The sequence below is a fragment of the Bacillus rossius genome, chromosome 7, assembly GCF_032445375.1.
Source record: "Bacillus rossius redtenbacheri isolate Brsri chromosome 7, Brsri_v3, whole genome shotgun sequence".
Taxonomy (NCBI): Eukaryota; Metazoa; Arthropoda; class Insecta; order Phasmatodea; family Bacillidae; genus Bacillus; species Bacillus rossius.
The window spans coordinates 37,072,787-37,093,732 of record NC_086335.1 but is presented as its reverse complement, the minus strand read 5'-3'; the positions used below and the strand labels follow the sequence as shown (position 1 = coordinate 37,093,732).

Here is a 20,946-nt window from a genome sequence, read left to right as displayed (position 1 = left end):
TTACTAATGTTTCATCAAAACAAAATTTCTTTAAACCATGGAAACGATAATCGAATATTTAATAATGTGACTATTTTGTTTGTTTTTTATGCTTATTAATGAGAGCAGTAAATACTTGAAAGCCATTTCAAGGAAACGTTTACAAATAACTTCAACTATTGGAGGTACTGGGACAACACAAAGCATAAATTCCCGGACGAAGGATACAGTTGCTTTCACGAAAATGTGAATTTGTCCACGTATATATATTTTTTGTTCCAGTTACAATAAAAAAAAAAATATTTTACGAAGTCTCGTGACTGGTGCACGCAGAATGACTGCTGACTCCTGCGGGCTGGTTGCGAGTGCTCGCGGAGACTCGCGGTGTTCTCCACGCGCCACCTAGTCACGCACCGCATTCGGTGACTCCGGACCAGCACGCGATGTGTGTTTCATCATGACACGCGAGACTAGTGAGCCACGGCACAAATTAGTGACGTCGAGGGTCCAGCAAACACGGAATAAATAACATGTGCGTTAAATAAACTATTTTAAAAAAATGTTAAATATTAAAAAAAAAATTCCCCCTAAAAATTAAATATATAATTTTTAGTTTTTATTTTATTTAGGGCATTTAAACTCTTGGTAATTTGTTTGACAGTTATTTAATTAAAATATATGGTAAAATAAATTTTTGTCGTTACTACTGTAACAGTTCTTAACATCAAGTATAGTTTACGAAAATAGGTTTGTCCTTCTTAACAGTCCCAGATAAGATGTAAAACAAAACAAAAAACTCCTGCTACTGAAATTTCACATTATTCAATACCTATTTTAAATTAAATTGCATGGCTAACATTTTGTTCGTTTTCAAGGCCACCAACTAATTCTCACGTGGCATATTATATCGCAGCACCGTTGCGGTAAATTACCGTCGGAAAATTGCGTGTTCGTACTCAAAAGGTTCGGAGTTGAATGAAGAATATTGTGTTAGTTAATCACGCGGCTTCTTCCTGCGGTGATCTCCACGGCCTTGTTTGCTTACCGCGTCTTGCATCGCGGCATGTAGGTTCGTAGGCGGAGGTCCGTGTTGGGTGGAGGGAGGGGGGAGGGATGTTCTTGGCGGGAAGACGGACGGCTGAGTGCTACGAACATCGGCAAACTGATTTCCCGGGAAGCCATCTCCGCCGACCCGGAGGCGGATATCGCCGGAACGATAATAATAGCCCGTCGCGTCCTTCCGTCACCCGTCCCGCACAGCGCTCCCTTCTTCCGTCCCTGGATCTTCCCTTGCACATTCTGCCAACTGTTGAAAAAAATAACTAGAACATTGGAGATGTATAATCTTGTATAATTAAATAAGTTTGAAAATCATGAAAGCTATGCACATACAACTAACTAATTTACCTCTTTCACATTTTTTTTTTAAGTGTGCGAAATGATTTACACTTCTGTGAGTCAGACTTTTTTTTTGTTTCAAAACACAAACTTTAAAGTGCATTCAAACGTGATTAAAATAAATTATGAAATAATCTAATTAAATAAATAAGATAATACGATTTGTAGGTTATGTTTTCACCCGTCATATGTATGAAGTTATCAAAGCATTCGACGGACGGATGGAATTTTTCGGGACGTATGATTGGCTGAAGGTCGTGTGATCGACGGACGGATGGACGTAGGTGACGGACTATTGTAATTTCAGCCTATCGCACCTTGGTGCCGCCCCCCCCCCCCCCAATACTTTCCCTCCTTCAAGCCTCCTCGCGAAGGGTGTTTATTATGCGCGCGAATGTCCGCGGACAACGACCTCACGTGCCTCCCACTTCAGGGGGGAGGGAGAGGGTTAAGTCCCGACTACGTCCTCGGAATGACCGCATTATATCCTCGTTCCAAAACCCCGCTTCATATCTCTAAGATTTTTTGACGTGACAACGTCTAATAAATCGATGAACGCCGGCTGCACGCACGAAAAAAGTGTACCGTTAGGCACATTGTTCCGTAACGCTGTGTCCCGTTACGCTCATTGTTCCGTTACGCTCATTGTTCCGTTACTCTCATTGTTCCGTTACGCTCATTGTTCAGTTACGCTCATTGTTCCGTTACGCTGTCGGCGAGTGCAGTAATAATAGGTTATGTTACAATTGACTAAAAAATTATGGGGATTCATATAATTGATGATAGATATTTGATTACAGTTTATTTATATGAAAACTTGTTCATAATTATATTTAAACTTTACAGCTAAACGCCAGTTTTTAAAATTAATTACAAGTCATCTACACGTGAACTGTTTCGTCGACTGTTTATAAAGTAAAGTGATAAGTTAATGTGGATTCCATTGCTTATTACAACAACAATTTCGGTAATAAAGGTAAATTATTCTTGCATTTTAAAAATCTTATTACTAGTATAATTTCAAGTATTTATTTTTTTTATTATTAAAATAAAAAATGATTCAATTTTATTCATAAAAGTATGCAATCATTTCATCAATGTTTTGTTATGACGTTGTCACGTTAAACTATCGTCTGTAAACCGACTTTACAGACAACCAATTTTTTTTGTCCCTCGGAGGATAAAAGCAAGCGTCACCTTCAGAGAACACTGTTAGAACTCACAAGTGATTTTCAACCAAAAAATGCATCTCAAACAAAACAAGGGTTCGTTGTTCCAGATAACTGGACCTTCGTGGCAACTATGCCAGATTAGGAAAATTGAGTACTGTGTTTCGTTGTAAACAGGTTAAAATACACCTGAGTGTTTTATTGTAGACAGTGTTTTTTTTTTAAGTTTTATAACACCTCAGGATAATAATTTTTTAGTTCATGTTGAATGGAAGAAAAATTTTAATTCGTAAATTTTGATATATACTCATAATATGCCTTAATAGTTCATTAATAGTTTTGTTCATTAGTTAAAGATTTAAAAAAAAAGTTTTCTGTGTAGCAGGTGTTTCGTATTTCGCGCGTATATCAATATATGTTTCAATGCATTTTTATTTATTTTTTTCGTAGTTAGATACTCCCAAATGTTCATTTAAAAATTCATTAAATTCCTATGAACTAACTGAATGCAAACTAGACTGAAGGTAAAATAACTCAGCAGCTAATGAATAAAATACGTTGACTCGTTTGTTTACAAGTGTGTGTTGCTAGCCTGCCAGAGAAGGGGAAAAAAACGCGAATTATGAAGTTCTCTATGTAAGCCTTTAAAAACGCATTTAAATATTTTCTACATAAAATTACCTATTTTACATTTAATAATTTAATCAAAAACACTTTTCTACTTGAAAATCGTCAATAATTAAACCCAAATGCCCTTGTTTACAACTGATTACGATAGTTCTGTGGGGGTTCGTACGCCAATGACAGATTTGTGACCAGGTGAGATTTTGTGTACATCCATCTTAAGCCTAATATTGAGTTGAGTAGATATTTTTAATGATCTCACAGTATAATCTGTAAACTATCTAATATAGAGTTAATTTGGTGATTTTATTGTTTTAAAGTACTTACATTTACTGCAGTGGTAGAAATGTTTGTACAATTAAATAATTTCTCAATGCGACCAAATATTAACAGCTGTGGCCAAGGCGTTTGATTGAGAAGCTAAGAAGTAAATAAACGATTAGTTCTTGTTTATGTAGTGGTGGATTTTGATAACCGGTTTTGTACATTATAAAAGTAACACCAAAATACTATACTATGTCTCTATTTTTTCCCTTTATGCAATTACGTATACGAGTTTGACATCAACAATTTTTAACAGTAGGTAAAACAAAAATACATAAGCGGTTCTTAACTTAATCTACTTGAAAGTATAAATTCCTTGAGGGAAGGATAATATATAAATACACAGTAATATTTTAAGCAGTATGATTAACTAAAAATCTGAAGCATTATCAAATAACCAAGATCACAATATCAAATGCCAGTCATCAAAACACATATTCGCTTTTTATATTATATTTTGTGGCATATGAATTCTGTCCATGTCCTGTAACTAAAGTGAATCTTACAACACGCACATCCCACCAAGCGGGGTCTTCTTATACTTACCTTCCCCTTCGCAGTCATCACAATGTACAAGGGAGATTTATAAAGTTCGCTTGGTCATTAAGAAAAATACACTGATGAAAAAAAGGTTTTATTGACAGTTTCAGTTTACTAAATATGTATTTCACATTTTCACATGAACGCCACTCATTTTCAAGCACTTTTGCAACGCTATGCCAGTTTATTTAACCCTTCTGCATAGAAGTTATTCGCCTGGGAATGGAACGTACGCCTCGGCCATAGGCATCATGGACTTCGAATACGCAGTGCGTGTAGCCTAAGTACAGGCGCTCAGTAAACACATCCGGAAAACGTTTAAGCGAACTCCTTACCCGAGTCAAAAAATGATGGCTGTCTTTTTTTTTTTTTTTTTTACGAAAAGGACACCATTTTTTTTTTATTTCGTGAAACGTGGGTCATAAATTACAGCAAACATTACGAAATTACAATTGTCAACTGGCTTAATTCCCAGGAAGCGAACTTCTATGTAGAGGGGGTTAAAGAAACTGGTGCAGCGTTACGAAAAGTACTTGGAACTGAATTGCGACTATGTGAAAATGTAAAGTACATATGTCACGTAGTAAACTATGACTCTCAATAAAAACTTTTTCTAACGGGTTTATTTTTTAATGAACAAAGGTACCTTACTTTACGATTATCCCTTGTACTAAAGCAACACTGTCCTCCCTTAAGAAATAATAATTTTTCTCGTATTGTCAATATCGTTTGTAGAATTCTTGGCTATTCTGGATAGTTCTTATTTGACCCATTTCGAATTGTGTCAAAAATTTTTACATGTGTTCGAAAGCAAACATTTTTTCCAAGGCTGGTTGCATTTGCATTTGAATGATTTGTGGTTGAGAATGTATTCTTCCACCGTTAAAACGTAATAAATAATTTAAAGGGTGGTTGAAGTTTATTCTGATGGCTGCTAAAACATTTTACCCTCTGAAGTCACGAAAATTTATTTTCGAATTAATTTGTTATAATGACTAAAACATTTATTCTACTGGTAATCGACAATATCTTACAGTCTCAGAAAAATCTCTTTGTGTGTTAGTTTCACCTTAACGGAGGCAGATTTTCAATACTCAACGATACAAAATTGCTGTAGCCTAAAACACTTGAAACCAATATGGCGCCTTTCTGTTCCTACTTTGAGGCTGATAATTGCGCAGTTATTCAGAAGGGTACGGAGAATTTAATTGGGGAAGGGGGGATAGAACCACTTTTCCCGCTGTTTGATTTCAAAATATTTCCTTTTGTTAGTGGGAATGCCGTTATTTTTGGCGTTTCATCTCGACTGGATATCCATAAGAATACCGGCCCAATTTTACGCGGATAGCTCTTGTTCCCAAAAAAAAAAGTCTGTTTTACTAAAGTATGTTAAAAATTTTGAAAGTAGGTCTCGCCTATTTAACGCTAACCGGGTAAATGTTTTTACTGGTGTGACCTGGAGCAGTTACTAAAGGAATCCTGGCCTCATTACTCACGTAAATACTCCAGTTGCTGGTTTTATCAGTATAGCGCTGGAACCAGCAGTATTCACATTGCGTGACTTCAACAAGCTTCATAGATTGAGTCAGTTTTTTTTTATTATTTTTTATTTTTGCTCCGATAATAGAGGGTCTTGAAGCAAAACCTGTGATGCATCGTGCATATTATTGACAAAAAAAATTTTTTTGTATACGAATATTGAAAGTTGTAGAGGTGTACGAATTCTAATTAAAAGATAAACACGAAAGTCTACTCTTACAAATGTGATTGGAATAAACACATAGAAACAAATAGGCAAAAACAAAATTTTAATGTTTCAGATTAATATTTTAGTACTGCATTTTATGTATATCTCCTAACGTGTGTACCTTAGTACAGGCGCTTTTCTTTGTTTACGAAATAGTTTAACTGTGACGCATATTTTCAATCTTTGTTTTAAAATTAGTTTTGTACAAAATGTTTGCATATGTAACATTTGTACAACTCAGGGACATGCCAACTATTTTAAAGAATCCTACGTTAAACTAAGTGTCCGAGTTTCGTATTATAAGCGTATTTGCAACGTGAGAACACGTGAATTTGCTCGTTACCGAGGTTATATGTTACACATCTCTGGCAGGTACTGAAAATGCTAGCTCACTTTTATTTTTTTTTAATTTCAAACGTGTCACTTGAGATACCTTGAAGGGGTCTAGCGGCGAAGTGACCAAAGATAACATCGAGTGTTTTAACTGGAAGGCAATAAACACTTATTTCAAGAGTTACCGAACTCAACACGGGAGGAGTCTGGCGGAGCGTCGAGGTCAAAGGTGACGACCTGTCACGGGGAGGGCCGCGCACGACGAGTTTTGCAGCTCGTATAATCCGAACGGCGCAGCTGCGAAGCGGCCTCGCCCGTACCCCGAACTTTACGACGTCCGTCCTCGGAGTTGGACGTTTGTGAGACGACGACAGTGATCGTTCACCGTAAACTTCACGGCGCGCGTCGGGAAATGATCGAGCCCGGGGTAACGTCTGTCGCGAGGCAAAGTATGTGTGCGACACGGTGTGTGTGTGTGGTGTATGCTGCATAGCGTGATAGGCCAGCGAGTCGTTAAATATCATTGCCGTCGTAGCCAGCCCGTGATCACGAAAAATCTTCAAAACACAATACGGCTAATTGTCATTGGTCGAACTGTAATAGCTCCAAACGTTCACGGCTATATAAAAAAAAATTCCTTTTTTTCCAGCGAAATAAGCTCTTTCATTGGTTGCGCCACATATCGTTGCACTTTTCGTTGTCTTCTGAGAGTAACACTTTTGTTTAAGCTCTAATAACGTTTTGACCTTGACCTTCCCTGCAGGATTTACATGAGTTTAAATTCAAAAACGGATAGTGGGGTTAAAATAAAATATAAAATTTGGGCTATCGGTTCGCGAGCTGAAAAAAAAAATGCGATAGTCTTTCAGTACTCGCCAGAGTTGTGTAACATCTAAACTCGCTAAAGAACAAATTCATGTGTTCTCATGTTGCAAATACATTTATAATATGAAACTCGGACCCGAAATTTTAATTTAAGCTCTTTAAAATAATGGCGAACGTGTTAAAAAAAATGCAAATTGTGTTTTTAACTCCATTTCTGGACACGAAACACACATAGTTTCTGCACGCGCCGTTAGAATTCGTTGCTAAGCAGCTACGTCGACTATTGAATCTTCTGATTTGCATTGTGAAATTTTGAACTATATAATGAAACGGCTCCGATAAAAGCGAAAAAAAAAACTTCAAAAATCGCTATGACACTACACGAAAAATCCGATTATACGTCGTACATCATTCCAGCACGACATAATTTATAGCGTAGGGTCACAATACCACGACAATTTTAACATGATGAACTCTAATTAAGGTGGTGACCAAATTTTACCAAGCTAAATGCATCCATAAAACGCAGTATATATTCAGCTTAAAAAAAGGTAGGCCGTATATGAATCTTTTATTTCCTGTTGATAACTGAAGTGCAAAACAATATAACATTTAGTCATCTCTTGCACATAGTAAGATTAAGTTTATTTTAGATATAAAGAAACAAGCTACATGTATGTGTGTGTTTGTGTATGTGTGTGTTGATAAGGATTAGAAAATAATTCCGCTGTAAGCTATGTAAAAAATTAAAAATATATGTGATAAACAATTGAAGGAACACTACAAACCTGAATCCGATGATCGGTAAAACATATAAGCGAAAAAAAAAATTGTTGTGTTATGAAATATATAACTTTTTAAATCCATAAAACTATCTTGACAAAATATAAATAAATCATTATTGAAAAAGTATTATAAATAAATCATGGTGAGAAGAGTCCCTAGCAGAAAAATAAAGATGAGCTAAGAAATTTCATCTTATAGAATAACGGCATTACTCTCGATGACAACTATAAAGTAAATTTTTTTTTGACACCGATTTTCTTCTTGTGTTAGGAGTTTTAAATTTGAATAAGTGTTATTGAGAGTTTGCATGTTGCTTTCTTTCTCAAAAATGGACAAAATTTAGTACTTTTAAAGTAACATTTGTAATTAGCATGGACGTTTATAGCACGTTTAGCATTGAATATGTAAATTAGACTTAAGCATATGATACAACTATTGATTGTCTTTTTTTTCGAACTATGGTACAAAATTATACAGTAATTTTAGTACATTATGAGCTTATAGTAAATTTAATAAAAACTCAACATATAGTCTTTTTTTTTCAGACAAAATGTTTGTCAGTTATTTTTCCTTTGACATTATTCACGACATGGCTATCAAAAACGAAACTGCAACGTATATGTCTTCATTTAGTTCTAAAGTTTTAAGATTTTCGACGGCTTTTAACGAATGTATTATTCGATAACCATTTTGGTAAGAATGTTTGAAATTTAGTGTCAGGATGTTTGACTTGCAGTTAAACGATTCCTGGTTTTAATCTCATATGAAATGAACAATTTATCTAGGCATGTCAAACTACTCTTACGGAATAGATTTTGTGTTTCTCTAAAATCGTGACTTTGTAAGAGACTGTAACGAACTATCGCATAGTCATAGGTTCTATGGGAAGTGGCGCTCTCTTATGTTTATGCCACTGTCACGTTTCCTGTGATAGTGAAAATAACCCAGTGTTGTAAAATACGTGTATATTTTGCGCACTATAACTACCCATTTTATTTTGTTTGCAAAAGATTCCTTTGAAAACCATTTGCCAAGAAATAGTTTCTACAACTACAAGAAAGATATTGTAAATTTGTACAACACAAGGTTATGGTGATTTGTACATACCTATATGAATACCTTTTTTCGATATAATACTGAGTATTTCTTACGAAAATTGGCACAATATTTATGTTTTAATTGATGTTACATTCAAGCAACATTTTTTAAAACCATTTTAAAAGGTAATGAAACATAAAAAATTAGACTTTTATTGGTTGTATCATGCTTATTATGTACGCATTTAATACTATAAAGCTATTCAGGGAACGGTTTACAAATAACTTTAACTATTGGATACAACACGAATCATAAATTCCCGCGTAATAATCTGAACCCAGTATTACTGCAAACACTATATTGTAGTGATACAGTAGTTTTCATGTAAATGTATAAAAATTTACAAGTATCTGTAATCTTACGTGAATATTTCTGTTCCATTTACAAAAAAAAATACAGTGTGGGGTAAACTGTTCTCTTAAGCACACTATTGTACAGCTAGGCGCAAACCATTTGTCTGTCATTACTTTGTTTTCAGAACTTCTCTAGAGAACTCTCATGCAAATTTGAAAACCTTCTTTACTTCTGACAGAGATAACTGGGCGAGACGGTTATCTGTCACTCCGACGTCCTGGAGCTCTCCGTAAGGGCTTTGAATATATATATACTGTATAGAAGTCGCGAGTGGATAGGATTTACTCTACGTTTTTCAGAAGCGTATGATGAGCAGCTTGGGAACTTCACCGCTGCAGTGCGCTGCCGTAACGCCCTGTATCGTCTTAGTTGTTATTTACACGTTAGAGCGCAGCGCTGTCGCCCGCTGTCATTCCCCGCACCCCTCATCCATCATTCACTGCAGCTCAAAGTCGTTCAACAGGAGGGGGAAGGACTGTTTGAAGAGTTCGACACTTGTCCGCTAGGGACCACCACAAGTCGATGCCCTAGAGATGGTGGCGATTGCGGCGGTGAATTAACCAACTACCTCAAAACCGTATTAGAAATTTTAACCTGGGCTGGTGACTTCTATACAGTATATATATTCAAAGGTAAGGGGCACATATGCAATGGAATTTATTCCCCCTTTCTTCCCCTATTAATGTACAGTACCATCTTGGGGCTTCTGTAGAACTGTGATTGTGTAAGACTGGATTTTTCCAAAGGCGGTCAACGTTGTCAACGCACTTTAAAACAATGGGATGGTCTTCTTCAGATAATTTTTTTTTTTCCTCCTAGTAAACCATTCTAATGCTGCTCCATCACATATATTCACACTGGATTTTAAATCTCATTTAGAGATTACGGTTTTACAATAGCGTTCATCATTTAACATAGGCTGTGGGTACATATTAACGTCTTTAAGTTACTATAATTACACTGATAATAGGCGAACATACATTATCGTCCTATAAAGTCATCCCAGTGTCTTCGCCAAAACTCAAAAAAATCCAAAAAAACTAGGGCAAGGGTTGGATCTGGTGGCTTATACAACATTCAAATTAAGCAAAAGCTTACAGTCAGAAATGACAAACACGTATTTTACTTACACATGATAGAAACCCAGTACTAACGCTGGTTTTTATTGCTATTAAAATAATTGTTCCGAAGCTATCAGCAATAAATCCTACAATCATTAAAAATTTATAATATAACATAAAGTTTTATTTAATAAGGGACAAATTATTACTTGAGAATAATTGCGAATAGCTCGTAAGAAAAAAAATAACTAAAAATTAGCAAACATGGTATGATTTTCCCATTATTTCAATACAAAAATATGGGAAAAAAATTGTTAAGTGACTATATGGAGTAATTCATGAGATGTTTACGCCATTCGCAAGGTGTTCTTAAATTACATCGTTTGGAGAAAACCGTGATACATAAATGTGGGTCCTACTCCGAATTTTAGCGAAGAGATTCGATGGATTGTAAATGTAACACAATGAATGGATTATTGCGTTTGGGATGTACAAAGGCCACTGTTTATTAATTAACTGCACAAACACGACAGTAATCAAGGCCAGCCTCTTGTAGCTACGTAGAGCTACAAGTCCGGTACATAAGCGAGTAACCAAGTATATGAAGGTAGAAGAAACACACATAACATGTAAGAATGTCACATGAAACTGTGGCGCTCAGCTGTAAGCAATACGGTATGTTAATGCAACACTGTATTTACCTCTGAATGGGTTATTATTCTATTCGTCTTTTTTGATGTGTAACATTCTACCTCTCGGCATACGGCATTCGGTTGGAGTAATTTTATGAACTGAAAAAATGTTACATGGAACGGAAATGCCACCGTGCTGCCAAGTGTGGTGGATGGCGCGAAACAAAGTTCACAAAGACAAAGGGAAAATTTATAGAATCAACTTTTTAGTGAATTTTAAAAATATGGGGAGGTGTTTATTTATTTATTTTTATTTTTTTACAAAATTTCTCACCGAGAATCAGGTTCAAACTCGGGTTTAGTATTATTACAAGTCTTTTTTGCTTCCATCGGAACAGTTTCATTAAATAGTTTAACATTTCGCTACGAATGATTTGATAGTCAACCTAACTGCTCCGTTAGCGAATTCTAGCGGCGGGTGCGGAAGCTATGCGTGATTCGCGTCCAGAAATGTTTTTGAAAACACAACTTTAGTATCTTTGTCACGCTCGAAATTATTTTTAAGAACTCTACGTTAATTTTTGTGTCCGCGTTTCGTATTATAAGAGTATTTGCAACATGAGAAAACATGAATTTGCTTGTTACCGAGGTTAGATGTATCTAACGCATCTCTGGCGAGTACTGAAAGACGTGCTTACACTTTTTTTTTGTTTATAAGCGCCGTAACTTTAAATATTGCAATAGGACCCAGATTTATATGACACATTTTTACTTTAAATCTAGCAAAATTAGCCCTGCGAGTGGTAGTAACTACACGTGAATCATCTATATGTCATGCGATAGTCTTGTTCAACGGATGTCATACCAACTGACAAAATATTTCCAACTGGTCAGCCATAATGGAGTTCACTGAACACGACCCAGATTATATATGTATGGCTGTTTGTCTGTAATTCTAGTTGTGCGGAGATGATGACGCCTGGAATGTTGTACGTGGATTCTCCAAGAAAGTCCGTTTGAACCTTGGAAAAGTTTTTTTTTTTCTCCAAATTCATCCTATTCTTTTTTTAATTTAAAATTTATATTGTTTTTTACAGCGTTTTCACTATTACCCATATGAAAATGCTGTTGCATTGTTGGTGATGCCTTCATTTCCTGTCAACGGCTATTGCGTTCTTGTCAACTTATTCGCTTTCTGATCGTAATCCAGTATTTATGTAATTATCTTTGCTATCATATTGACAAGATATTTTTGGTTAAACAAATGCGAATTTGAAGACTCTTGAAATCTTTTGAATAAGATAGCGTCTTTTGTTGGTATTTATTTCTGTTATCGTAGTTATAACGATTTTTTTTTAAAAGCTGGTTGTAGAAATTTTTCTTGTTCGAGGCATGGCATGGTCTTTTTGGTTTGTATTATTTGATTTTTTTTCCATGACAAACAGTACAAAACTGCAATTGCGTACATCCAAAAAAATTGTATTAAATGTTTTTAATGTCACTGAACCAACATAACCGAAATTTCATTTTAGTAACGATCATCTATGCGTGAGAAAAACTTACGGCCCAAAGGAAAAAAAAAACTAAAGTAAAGAACGAATTTTTTTTTAGAGTATTTCAATGTTGAAACAAAGATTTCATGAATTATTTTCGTAACTCACCTAACCATTTAAGCGATTTTTTTTAGTTGCGATCACCTAGACGCGCGAAACTTCAATTTAAAAAAAATGAAAGGTACCAACTATTGCGAAAATAATATTTATGCAACGCAGCTAAACTAACCTAATTTTTTTATTTTACAACGGCCAAAAAACAAAATTCCGCCCGACTCTGGGTCAATGAGCTCTAACATTGTAAGAGCGGCCGAGTCACAGAGTTCGAACGTGTTGAATATTTTAGCAGGATTGAAGGGTGGGAGGGACGGGGAGAGAGTTCTGTGATCACACAGCCCCGGGGGCTATTGTGCCGCCTGCCCCGTTGTCCGGCGCCCGACAGGAGCGTGGCGGTGACGTCACGACGGGCGCTTTGTGCCGCCGACGCGCGGTCGGGGGGGGGGGGCGGGCCTGGGGGGGGGGGCCGCGAATAGCCCCGCTCCATGGATCGCACGGTCGCGGGATCGATCCCCGGACTCAGAGCCTCGTGGCTTCTCGGTCGCGCGGTCACGAGAGGGTTCACCCCCCCCCCTCTCCCTCCATTTACGGCAGGGTTGACCCCCGAAATAAGCAATGTCCACCCGGAACCAGCCAGGACCAAACTGGCGATGACGCACGTGTTCGGAACGAGCTGGGATATAAATATCTTCTCAGAAAACAATCCAGTACAAAAGGCTCTTTCCCCCAGTTGATGGCAGGATGACCAAAAAAAAAAAATTAGCGTTGTACAGTCAGAATCACCCGGGGTCAAAGTGAACACGAGGCAGGCGTTGAAATGGCAGGCTGATCTAGAATTTAGCATAGTCCAGCCAGAATCACCCATGAAAAAAGTGACCATGATGTGTGTGTTGAAAAGATTAACCCTTTAGCATAATGGACATCTCCCCCATTCATGGCAGGATGGCCCAAATTAGAGATTTTTTTAAACCAGAATCGTTCAGGACCAAAATTACTACGAGGCAAGGGTGGAAACGAATTGAGACTTAAATACCTTCTTAAAGAATCCGTTAGCTAAAGTATCTCTCCCCCATCATTGCAGGATGATCCCGAAGTGAGCGTGGTCCAGCTAGAACCATCCAAAACAAAACTGACCATTGGTCAGTGTTCAAATGAAAAGTACGGAAAATTATTCTTACGGAACTTTTTACCCAAAGGTTTCTTTCTCCCGTTCATTACAGGCTGACCCCAAAATTAGGATTGTTTAGCCAGAACACCTGGGACCAAACTGACCACTAGGTAAGTGTTGAAACGAATTTAGGACTTTAATATCTTCTTAAAAGTTCCTTTAACTTAAAGGTTCTCTTCCCCGTTTACATCAGGTTGTTACCGAAATTAATGTTCTTCAGCCAGAATAACACGAGCCCAAATTAATCAAGAGACAAATGTTAAAACTAAATAGGACTTACAGCTTCTTAAAAACATTATAGCCGAAATTATCTATCTCTTCCATTCATGGCAGGCTGACCTAAAATAAGCATTGTTCAACAAAAATCAAGGAGAAGCAAAGTGAGGCCAGTGTTGAAGCGAATTAGGTCTCAAATATGTTTTTTTAAGAACTCTTTAGCATAAATGATCGTTGAGAGGTACAAATTTAAGGATGCCAGCCAATTTCCGTTGACCTTCCAAATAGTTGCAAGGATCTTTACAGGTTCGCGGATGCAGCCTTCTATAAAAGGATGCGTCGTTAGCATCATAGTGGTCTTCGTGGGCTTGTGGAACTCACTCCCTTTAATATAAATGTAGCTATGGTCAGTAATTGAACTTGCCAACTGCTGTTCACACTTTTTCTGTGTAATTTGTAAACTTTGAATACGTAAAAATAAAAAGAAATAAGACCTTTGGTATTATGTAATAAAATCATCTCTCTCCACACACACACACACACACACACACATTTACTCCAAAAATGTGTTTAATTTTGTACACCACACTGTGTTGGAATCTTAAGAATTTGGAGTATAATTCAGGGCCATTTTCTCACTAAATGTGGTCTTTATATCAAAAGGATATATTTGTGCATTAGTAAGAGTCAGAACTTTACTAAATATTTGGAAACATCGTATGACTCTACGTTCTTTGAATGAATTTTGCAATGGGGAAGATTGATTTAAACCATTATTTTAGAAATACGCCATTACTAATTTTCACTATATGTCATAAAGAAAACGCTAATAACGTACAAAGCGATATGAATACACAAACACATAGAACACAAGCCAAAATCAGCTGGTGTCAAAAGTTAAAATTACAGCACAGAGAATTCCGTGGAAGGAAATAGTCAGAACAATATCACGGTACAGACGAACACCCATCGCAACTGTTTTGTCTTGGTGGTGTCTGTGTGGTCGTTGTTGTGTTATCAGAATGCATGTGTTTAATTTCATCTTTGTGTTCGCATATGCGTCGTTCAATTGTCGCTGTGTTGTCCAGATTATCTGTATAGTACCTATTGTTACGAACGTTAGCAAGGCCACGGGACGCGCAGGTGCAGAGCTAGCTGGGCTGCATCACATGCCGCCGTGACATGAGATGTGCTGTGCGCACCTGGGTCACCGCTTTATCTCCCTCCAGCCCTCCGCTCCCCCCGCGCGGCACTGTTAGTTTGGCATCCGAAGCCTGCCAGCTGCGGAGTTACGCGAGCCGCCGACACGTGTTTTCGAGAGATTTCTGCCGTTGGGCCGGCTCGCGATGACGCGACTGGCCCCGGCCACTCTCGTGAGTTCTGGAATTGTGCCGGGGCCTATATATATGCCCGAGGACGTCAGGGCAGGGAGTCAGTTCGGAGTGTTCAGTCGGTAGTTCTCCCGCGGCGGAGTTTCCGGGCGATAGTGCCGCGGGTGCGAGTGAGTTCAGTGGAGTCGGGAGTTTTCCCGCGGCGGAGTTTCCGGGCGATAGAGTCGCGGGCGCGGCGGAGTCCCGAGCGAAGTTGCGAGCGAGGAGTCGAGCGGATCCTCGGCGAAGGGGAAGTGCGTCGGTGGCGGCGGAGTGTGGCGACGGAGTCCCGCGACGGAGACCCACGAGGGATGCTGCGGCGAGAGTTGCGCCAGAGGTGCGGCCCAGCGAGGTGTGTGGAACGAGTGACTGGGGAATAGACCTTTCTTTAAGTGTAATTAATTATTTGGCATTTTAGAAGATTTTTGTGACATAAGTAGTGGCAATCAATAAAACTGTGTAGTGTAATAAAATCTTTAATTGGGCTATCTTTTACGAACCCGCGGTAAATCGTAACAGTATCATTATTGGGTTCCTGTGTCTGTCGCTGTGTTGTTAAAAGTGTTTGTTTGTATGTATTTACTGTTTTTTATGCAACTGACTGGTCTTTGTCAGCCCACTGCGTTTGTCTGCGCTGTGATATTTTTCTGATTCCTTCCATGGAATTCCTTGTGCAGTCTTTGTATTTAACAGTTGACATCAAATGATTTCGGCTTGTTTTCTGTGAAACAATTTTCTTTGTGCATTCTTTGGGTTTTTCTCTTTAAAATACAGTGCAAACAATCAAAGTCGTATGTCCAAAATTATGTTGATACCAGCCTGTGTGTTGGTGACCTCAAAGTGATTAGAGACATTTGAGGAAGGGAGGACGATAATATCGGAAAGCGAGGAGGAAGCACAAAGTCTCATACAACCATCCTTCGACACTTACCGTATTTTACGTGCCGGTAGGTACCTGGAGAGTCAGCGCACCCTACACTGGTCCTCCGAAGGGTCACGAGATGAAGCAAAAAGGCATATATTTGCTTTTATAATGTACTAGCTGAAATACTTGGCGTTGCCCAAGCATCACTTGTGGGAACACGGATTTATATATTTTTTAAATCTCAGGTAATAAGTGATTTTCCTCTTACTTTGATCCAAGTTCAACTCTGAAAAATTTCACCAAGCGAAAATAAAAGACTAGAGAGATTTAGATAATTTTCTGTTATTTTTAACGTCAAGAATGACAAATTTCACCCAGAAGTACTAACATTCTGCTTTCATGGGTGGGAACAGAAGATGTGGGTGGTATTGCCTATATAATATAAATATAATTTGATGAGTATAAATAATGTTCTACAATATTCTACAATATTCTGGACTTAATTTCCAGTTTCTATAACACTCTAGAACTTCCTCGGATCGTTCCAGAACAGGAAGTCCCTACGAATGTCCGGAATCTTCTGTTATAGAACATTCTAGAACATATTGGTACATTCTAGAATATTCTCGAACATTATGGAAATTTTTAGAACATTCTGTAACGTTCTGGCTACTTCGGCACTCGATTCTCAGCTGCTGCTCCAAGGACTTCCCATGAGAAGTCCATTGTTGCGATGCCATCTTATAACACCTATATCTTCGATCAGTACCCCTGCAGTTCTACACAAACATTCTTCGTTGGCGGGATATTGGGATATGGAGGGCTACCATACAATATACCCCCCATTTGGGGCTGCAGGGCTCGGTTGCGGGGTTATGCGGCACGCACGGACAAACCACGTTTACATTACACACATACATATATATAAATATATATATATATATATACATATACATATATTACATATATATAGCGTGTTGAACCAAATCCAACAAACGGCGATTTTTATTTGTGTGTATCCAACCGAAGATACATTTAGTTCTACGTAAAACACGTGTACGTTTAAAATACCTACCTCACAAGTACATATTTGATTTCATTAACTCTGATGAAATTTTTGACCACATAAAATGCAAATATTTTGTTAAGGAAAACAAACATGTAATTTTAACAAATGTATCTGTGTTTCAAGCCCTTTGGGAGGACAAATATATATATATATATATATATATATATATATATATATATATATATATATATATATATATATATATATATATATATATATATATATATAACGTCCATAATCACTGTACAGTTTATTTCCCCAGAGGGCGAAAGAATATTGAATTTGTTCTTGATTTATTTAAAAAGTTGAATGATGGTAGACTGACCGGAGTGAAGCTTGTTAGTTTAATAAGCTTAAAATTAAAACATATAATTTTGTCAACGTAAACATTCAGTGGTAGTGTGCAGAACACAGGCATTCAGGTTTTAGTTCCACGGTTTCCCAAAAATCAGTAAAGGGAAATTTTGGAATAGTTCCGAGAAATTAAGCTACAGCTTATTACTACTATCCCTAAATTCCCTTACCTGTGAAGGCGGGTGCCTATCAACTCCTAATGATTCAGGAGGAAAAGTGTAATTTTTTTGGTGGGTAGACTGAATGCTGTGGAGGACGTCAGATCATAAACTATAAAAGGGATACTTAGTGGAACTTAGCAGCTTACTAGCAAATAGAATGGTCCAGAACATCTGACCGGGTGGGCGCCCTTGGCACACTGTCAATGTTAAATATCTCGTATCGCTCTGCATGTATCAGCTTTACTGCAGTAATTTTAAATGATTTGTGACTGGTAGGCATCTTTAAAAAATATGTGATTTGTTAGAATAGAACTTGCCTTTCGGTAATATATACAACAACTACGTGACTGTTAGAGAGCCATGTGAAATAGATTATGTGACTTTGAGGGTTTTGCTAGAAAATCATAAGCCACGTCGAAAACATGCGAGGAAGGCCAAAATCTGTTGAATAATTTTGGTTTTAGGTTGAAATTTTTTTTCTAGTTCAAAAGAGCTGTAAGTTAGTCTCCACGGCGCCTCAGCAATTTCGGGCCAACATCGTGTGTTTACTGGCTGGTGGTCAGTGCTAAGCCTGGCACCTTTTTTAGATGAAGGTACGCTCACTGGTCGAGATCCCTGAAGAGCGTGTCATGTGACCTGTGGCCCAATGCTGAAGCCGCACGAGCACGCAAGTGTTTGTAGTTACTGTTGTTGCCAAAACTATTCCTTAATTATAGTTGTGTTCAACCAGTTGGCTCAGTGGTGACGCCGGCTTTCGGTGCGACAATTTCTGGGACCGATTCCTGGGTAAGGCGTTGTTTAAAAATTTTCAGCAGTCTAAATTTGTCACAAAAACATCGAAGTAAATAAAACTGTCAAAATATAATCATAATAAAGAAGTGGTAAGAGCTTCAGACTAGTGAGTTAAAGGTTCCGGGTTCGATTTCAAATCCAATGGTGGGGTTATTTTTTACTAGTAAATATTTCCTTCACTGATTAAGGAGTGGATACGTGTCTCATCTGACATTTGATACTGCGGAAGGAAACGTCTCTCCACCGCAGAATCATCTCACCTGGTCTGCCCTCTGTCACACCATGGTCATCTTCCCATGTCGATAGCTGTGCGATCCCAACCAGCCCTGTTCAACAATATTATTTTACACGCAACATGCCTTTCACTTATCATTGGTATGGAACGCGGGCCCAAGTCACGTAGTAGAAAATACCAAGTCCATCGTTGTACGGCTTAATTTTTCTCGATAATACAACTATCAACAACCGTGCGTCATGGCGGATGAAGTTGGTAAGTTGTCAAGGTTATAACATCCCATATATTTTAGTATTAGTGAATTTTGATGTATTCTGCGTGTATTGCAATATTTTAGCGGATTGGATAATCACTAGGTATTTGTGAAAATGGCAGGTGACGGCTGACCGGCAGCGAGGCTCACCCTCGTCCTGGTTGCTGCCGATGAGGATCTCGGTGTCCTTGTAGTCGCCCTCCTCCAGCAGCTGCAGCGGGTGCTTGGGCAGGAACACGCCGTCGATGGTGGGCGCCGCGGGGAAGCCGAGGATGCCCCAGTACGAGTTCCACTGCTGCACCGAGATGGTCTTGGGCTCGACGGCGCGCAGGCACGCCATCACCTTGCTGGGCGTGTCGGCCAGCTGCGACGAGTTGCAGCCGCAGTCGTCGACGAGGCCGCGCGCCATGGCGGCCGCCGTCTCGCCGCTCATGTAGCTCCAGGGCGCGTTGAGCGTGCCCGACTGCACGATGCCGCGCCGCGCCAGCCCGCGCGTCACCGGAGACACCAGGTGCGCGGTCACCGAGCCGCCGCCCGCCGACTCGCCGAACAGCGTCACGAGCGCCGGGTCGCCGCCGAACGCCTCGGCGTTGTCGCGCAGCCAGCGGATCGCGAGCGCCTGGTCGTACATGCCCATGTTGCCCGGCGCCTCCTCGGCGTCGCCGTTGAAGTACGGCCGCAGGAACAGGAACCCGAAGGCGCCCACGCGGTACTGCATCGACGCCACGATCACGTCCGTCATGGCGGCGAAGATGTCGGCGTCGTAGATGTCGAGCGTGGAGGTGCCGGACATGTAGCCGCCGCCGTAGATCCAGACGAGGAGTGGCGCGCGCGGCCGCTGGCCCGAGTCGCCCGAGTGCCGGATGCGCAGCCGCTGCGGCACCCACAGGTTCAGGTACAGGCAGTCCTCCGACACGTTGGTGTTGGGGTTCCACATCTCCTCGCCCTCGAAGCCGGGGAAGTACTCGTAGCGCTCCTGGTAGCAGCTGTTGGGCAGCTGGGTGGCGTCCAGCACGCCGTGCCACGGGTCGACGGGCACGGGCCGGCGGAAGCGCAGCGCCCCCAGCGGCGGCTTGGCGAACGGCACGCCGAGGAAGGCGTGCACCTCGCGGCCCGAGATGGTCTTGGAGAGGCCGCGCACCAGCCCGCTCTTGGTCTCCACGACCAGCGGGTCGCCGCGGTAGCCGGAGGGCAGCACGGCCTGGCTGGAGCAGGCCACGAGCCCCAGCAGCAGCGAGAACAGCGCCATGCCGCTCCTGCGGCACACCGCCAGCCGTCAACTCTACCGCCTCGTTCAATATAGCTGCACAGGGAGAACAATTTAGATGCTTTTACAATAGATTCCTTTAGAAATCACTTGCAAAAAACATAGTTTGTTATACCACAAAAAAAAAAAATTTGTAACTTTTTATAACAAGTAGCTACGAAAATTATGTTTCATTCAAGAATTTTTTTTTTAACCATGGAGAAGATAATAGAACAATCAATAATTTAAAAATATTTTTTATTATGCCTATTAATGAGCACATTTAATAGGGAAAGCTATTCGGGGAACATTTTACAAATAAATTTAACTATCGAAGGTAGTGGTACAACACAAAGTATAAATGATCGAGTAAAAATCAGAACCCAGTATTACTACGAACACTTTTTTGTAGTGAAATCGTTTCTTTTTTCATGTAAATGTACAAATTTACAATTGTTAGAAATTTTACGTGAATGTATCTTTTCCCTCTACAAAAAAATTACGGTGAAGGAACTTTTTAATAATTTAAGCTCTGATATTTATTTATATATTTTTCGTGTTCCCAAACTATTATGTGATTTGTTCATTTTCGTTTCAAACATACAACTTTAAAATGTGTTCAAATGCAAGTTAAAAATGTATCATGATAGCAGCTACAACAATAAAAAAAGCATCAAAATATTTAAGGATAAAAAGTGTTGACAGGCACTACCTAGAGACTGAAAACATTTTCGGCT

The 20,946-nt window shown here is 39.2% G+C and overlaps 1 protein-coding gene across 1 annotated transcript in view; it reads right to left on the bottom strand.

Moving 5' to 3' along the window:
- The window catches only part of LOC134533829 (acetylcholinesterase-like), a 79,637-nt gene extending 59,425 nt beyond the window's left edge, over positions 1-20,212 (bottom strand). The window contains exon 1 of the mRNA XM_063371511.1: positions 19,114-20,212. Within this exon, the coding sequence (XP_063227581.1) occupies positions 19,114-20,212 (1,099 nt within the window). The remainder of the gene's footprint in view (positions 1-19,113) is intronic.
- Positions 20,213-20,946: the final 734 nt, after the last annotated feature.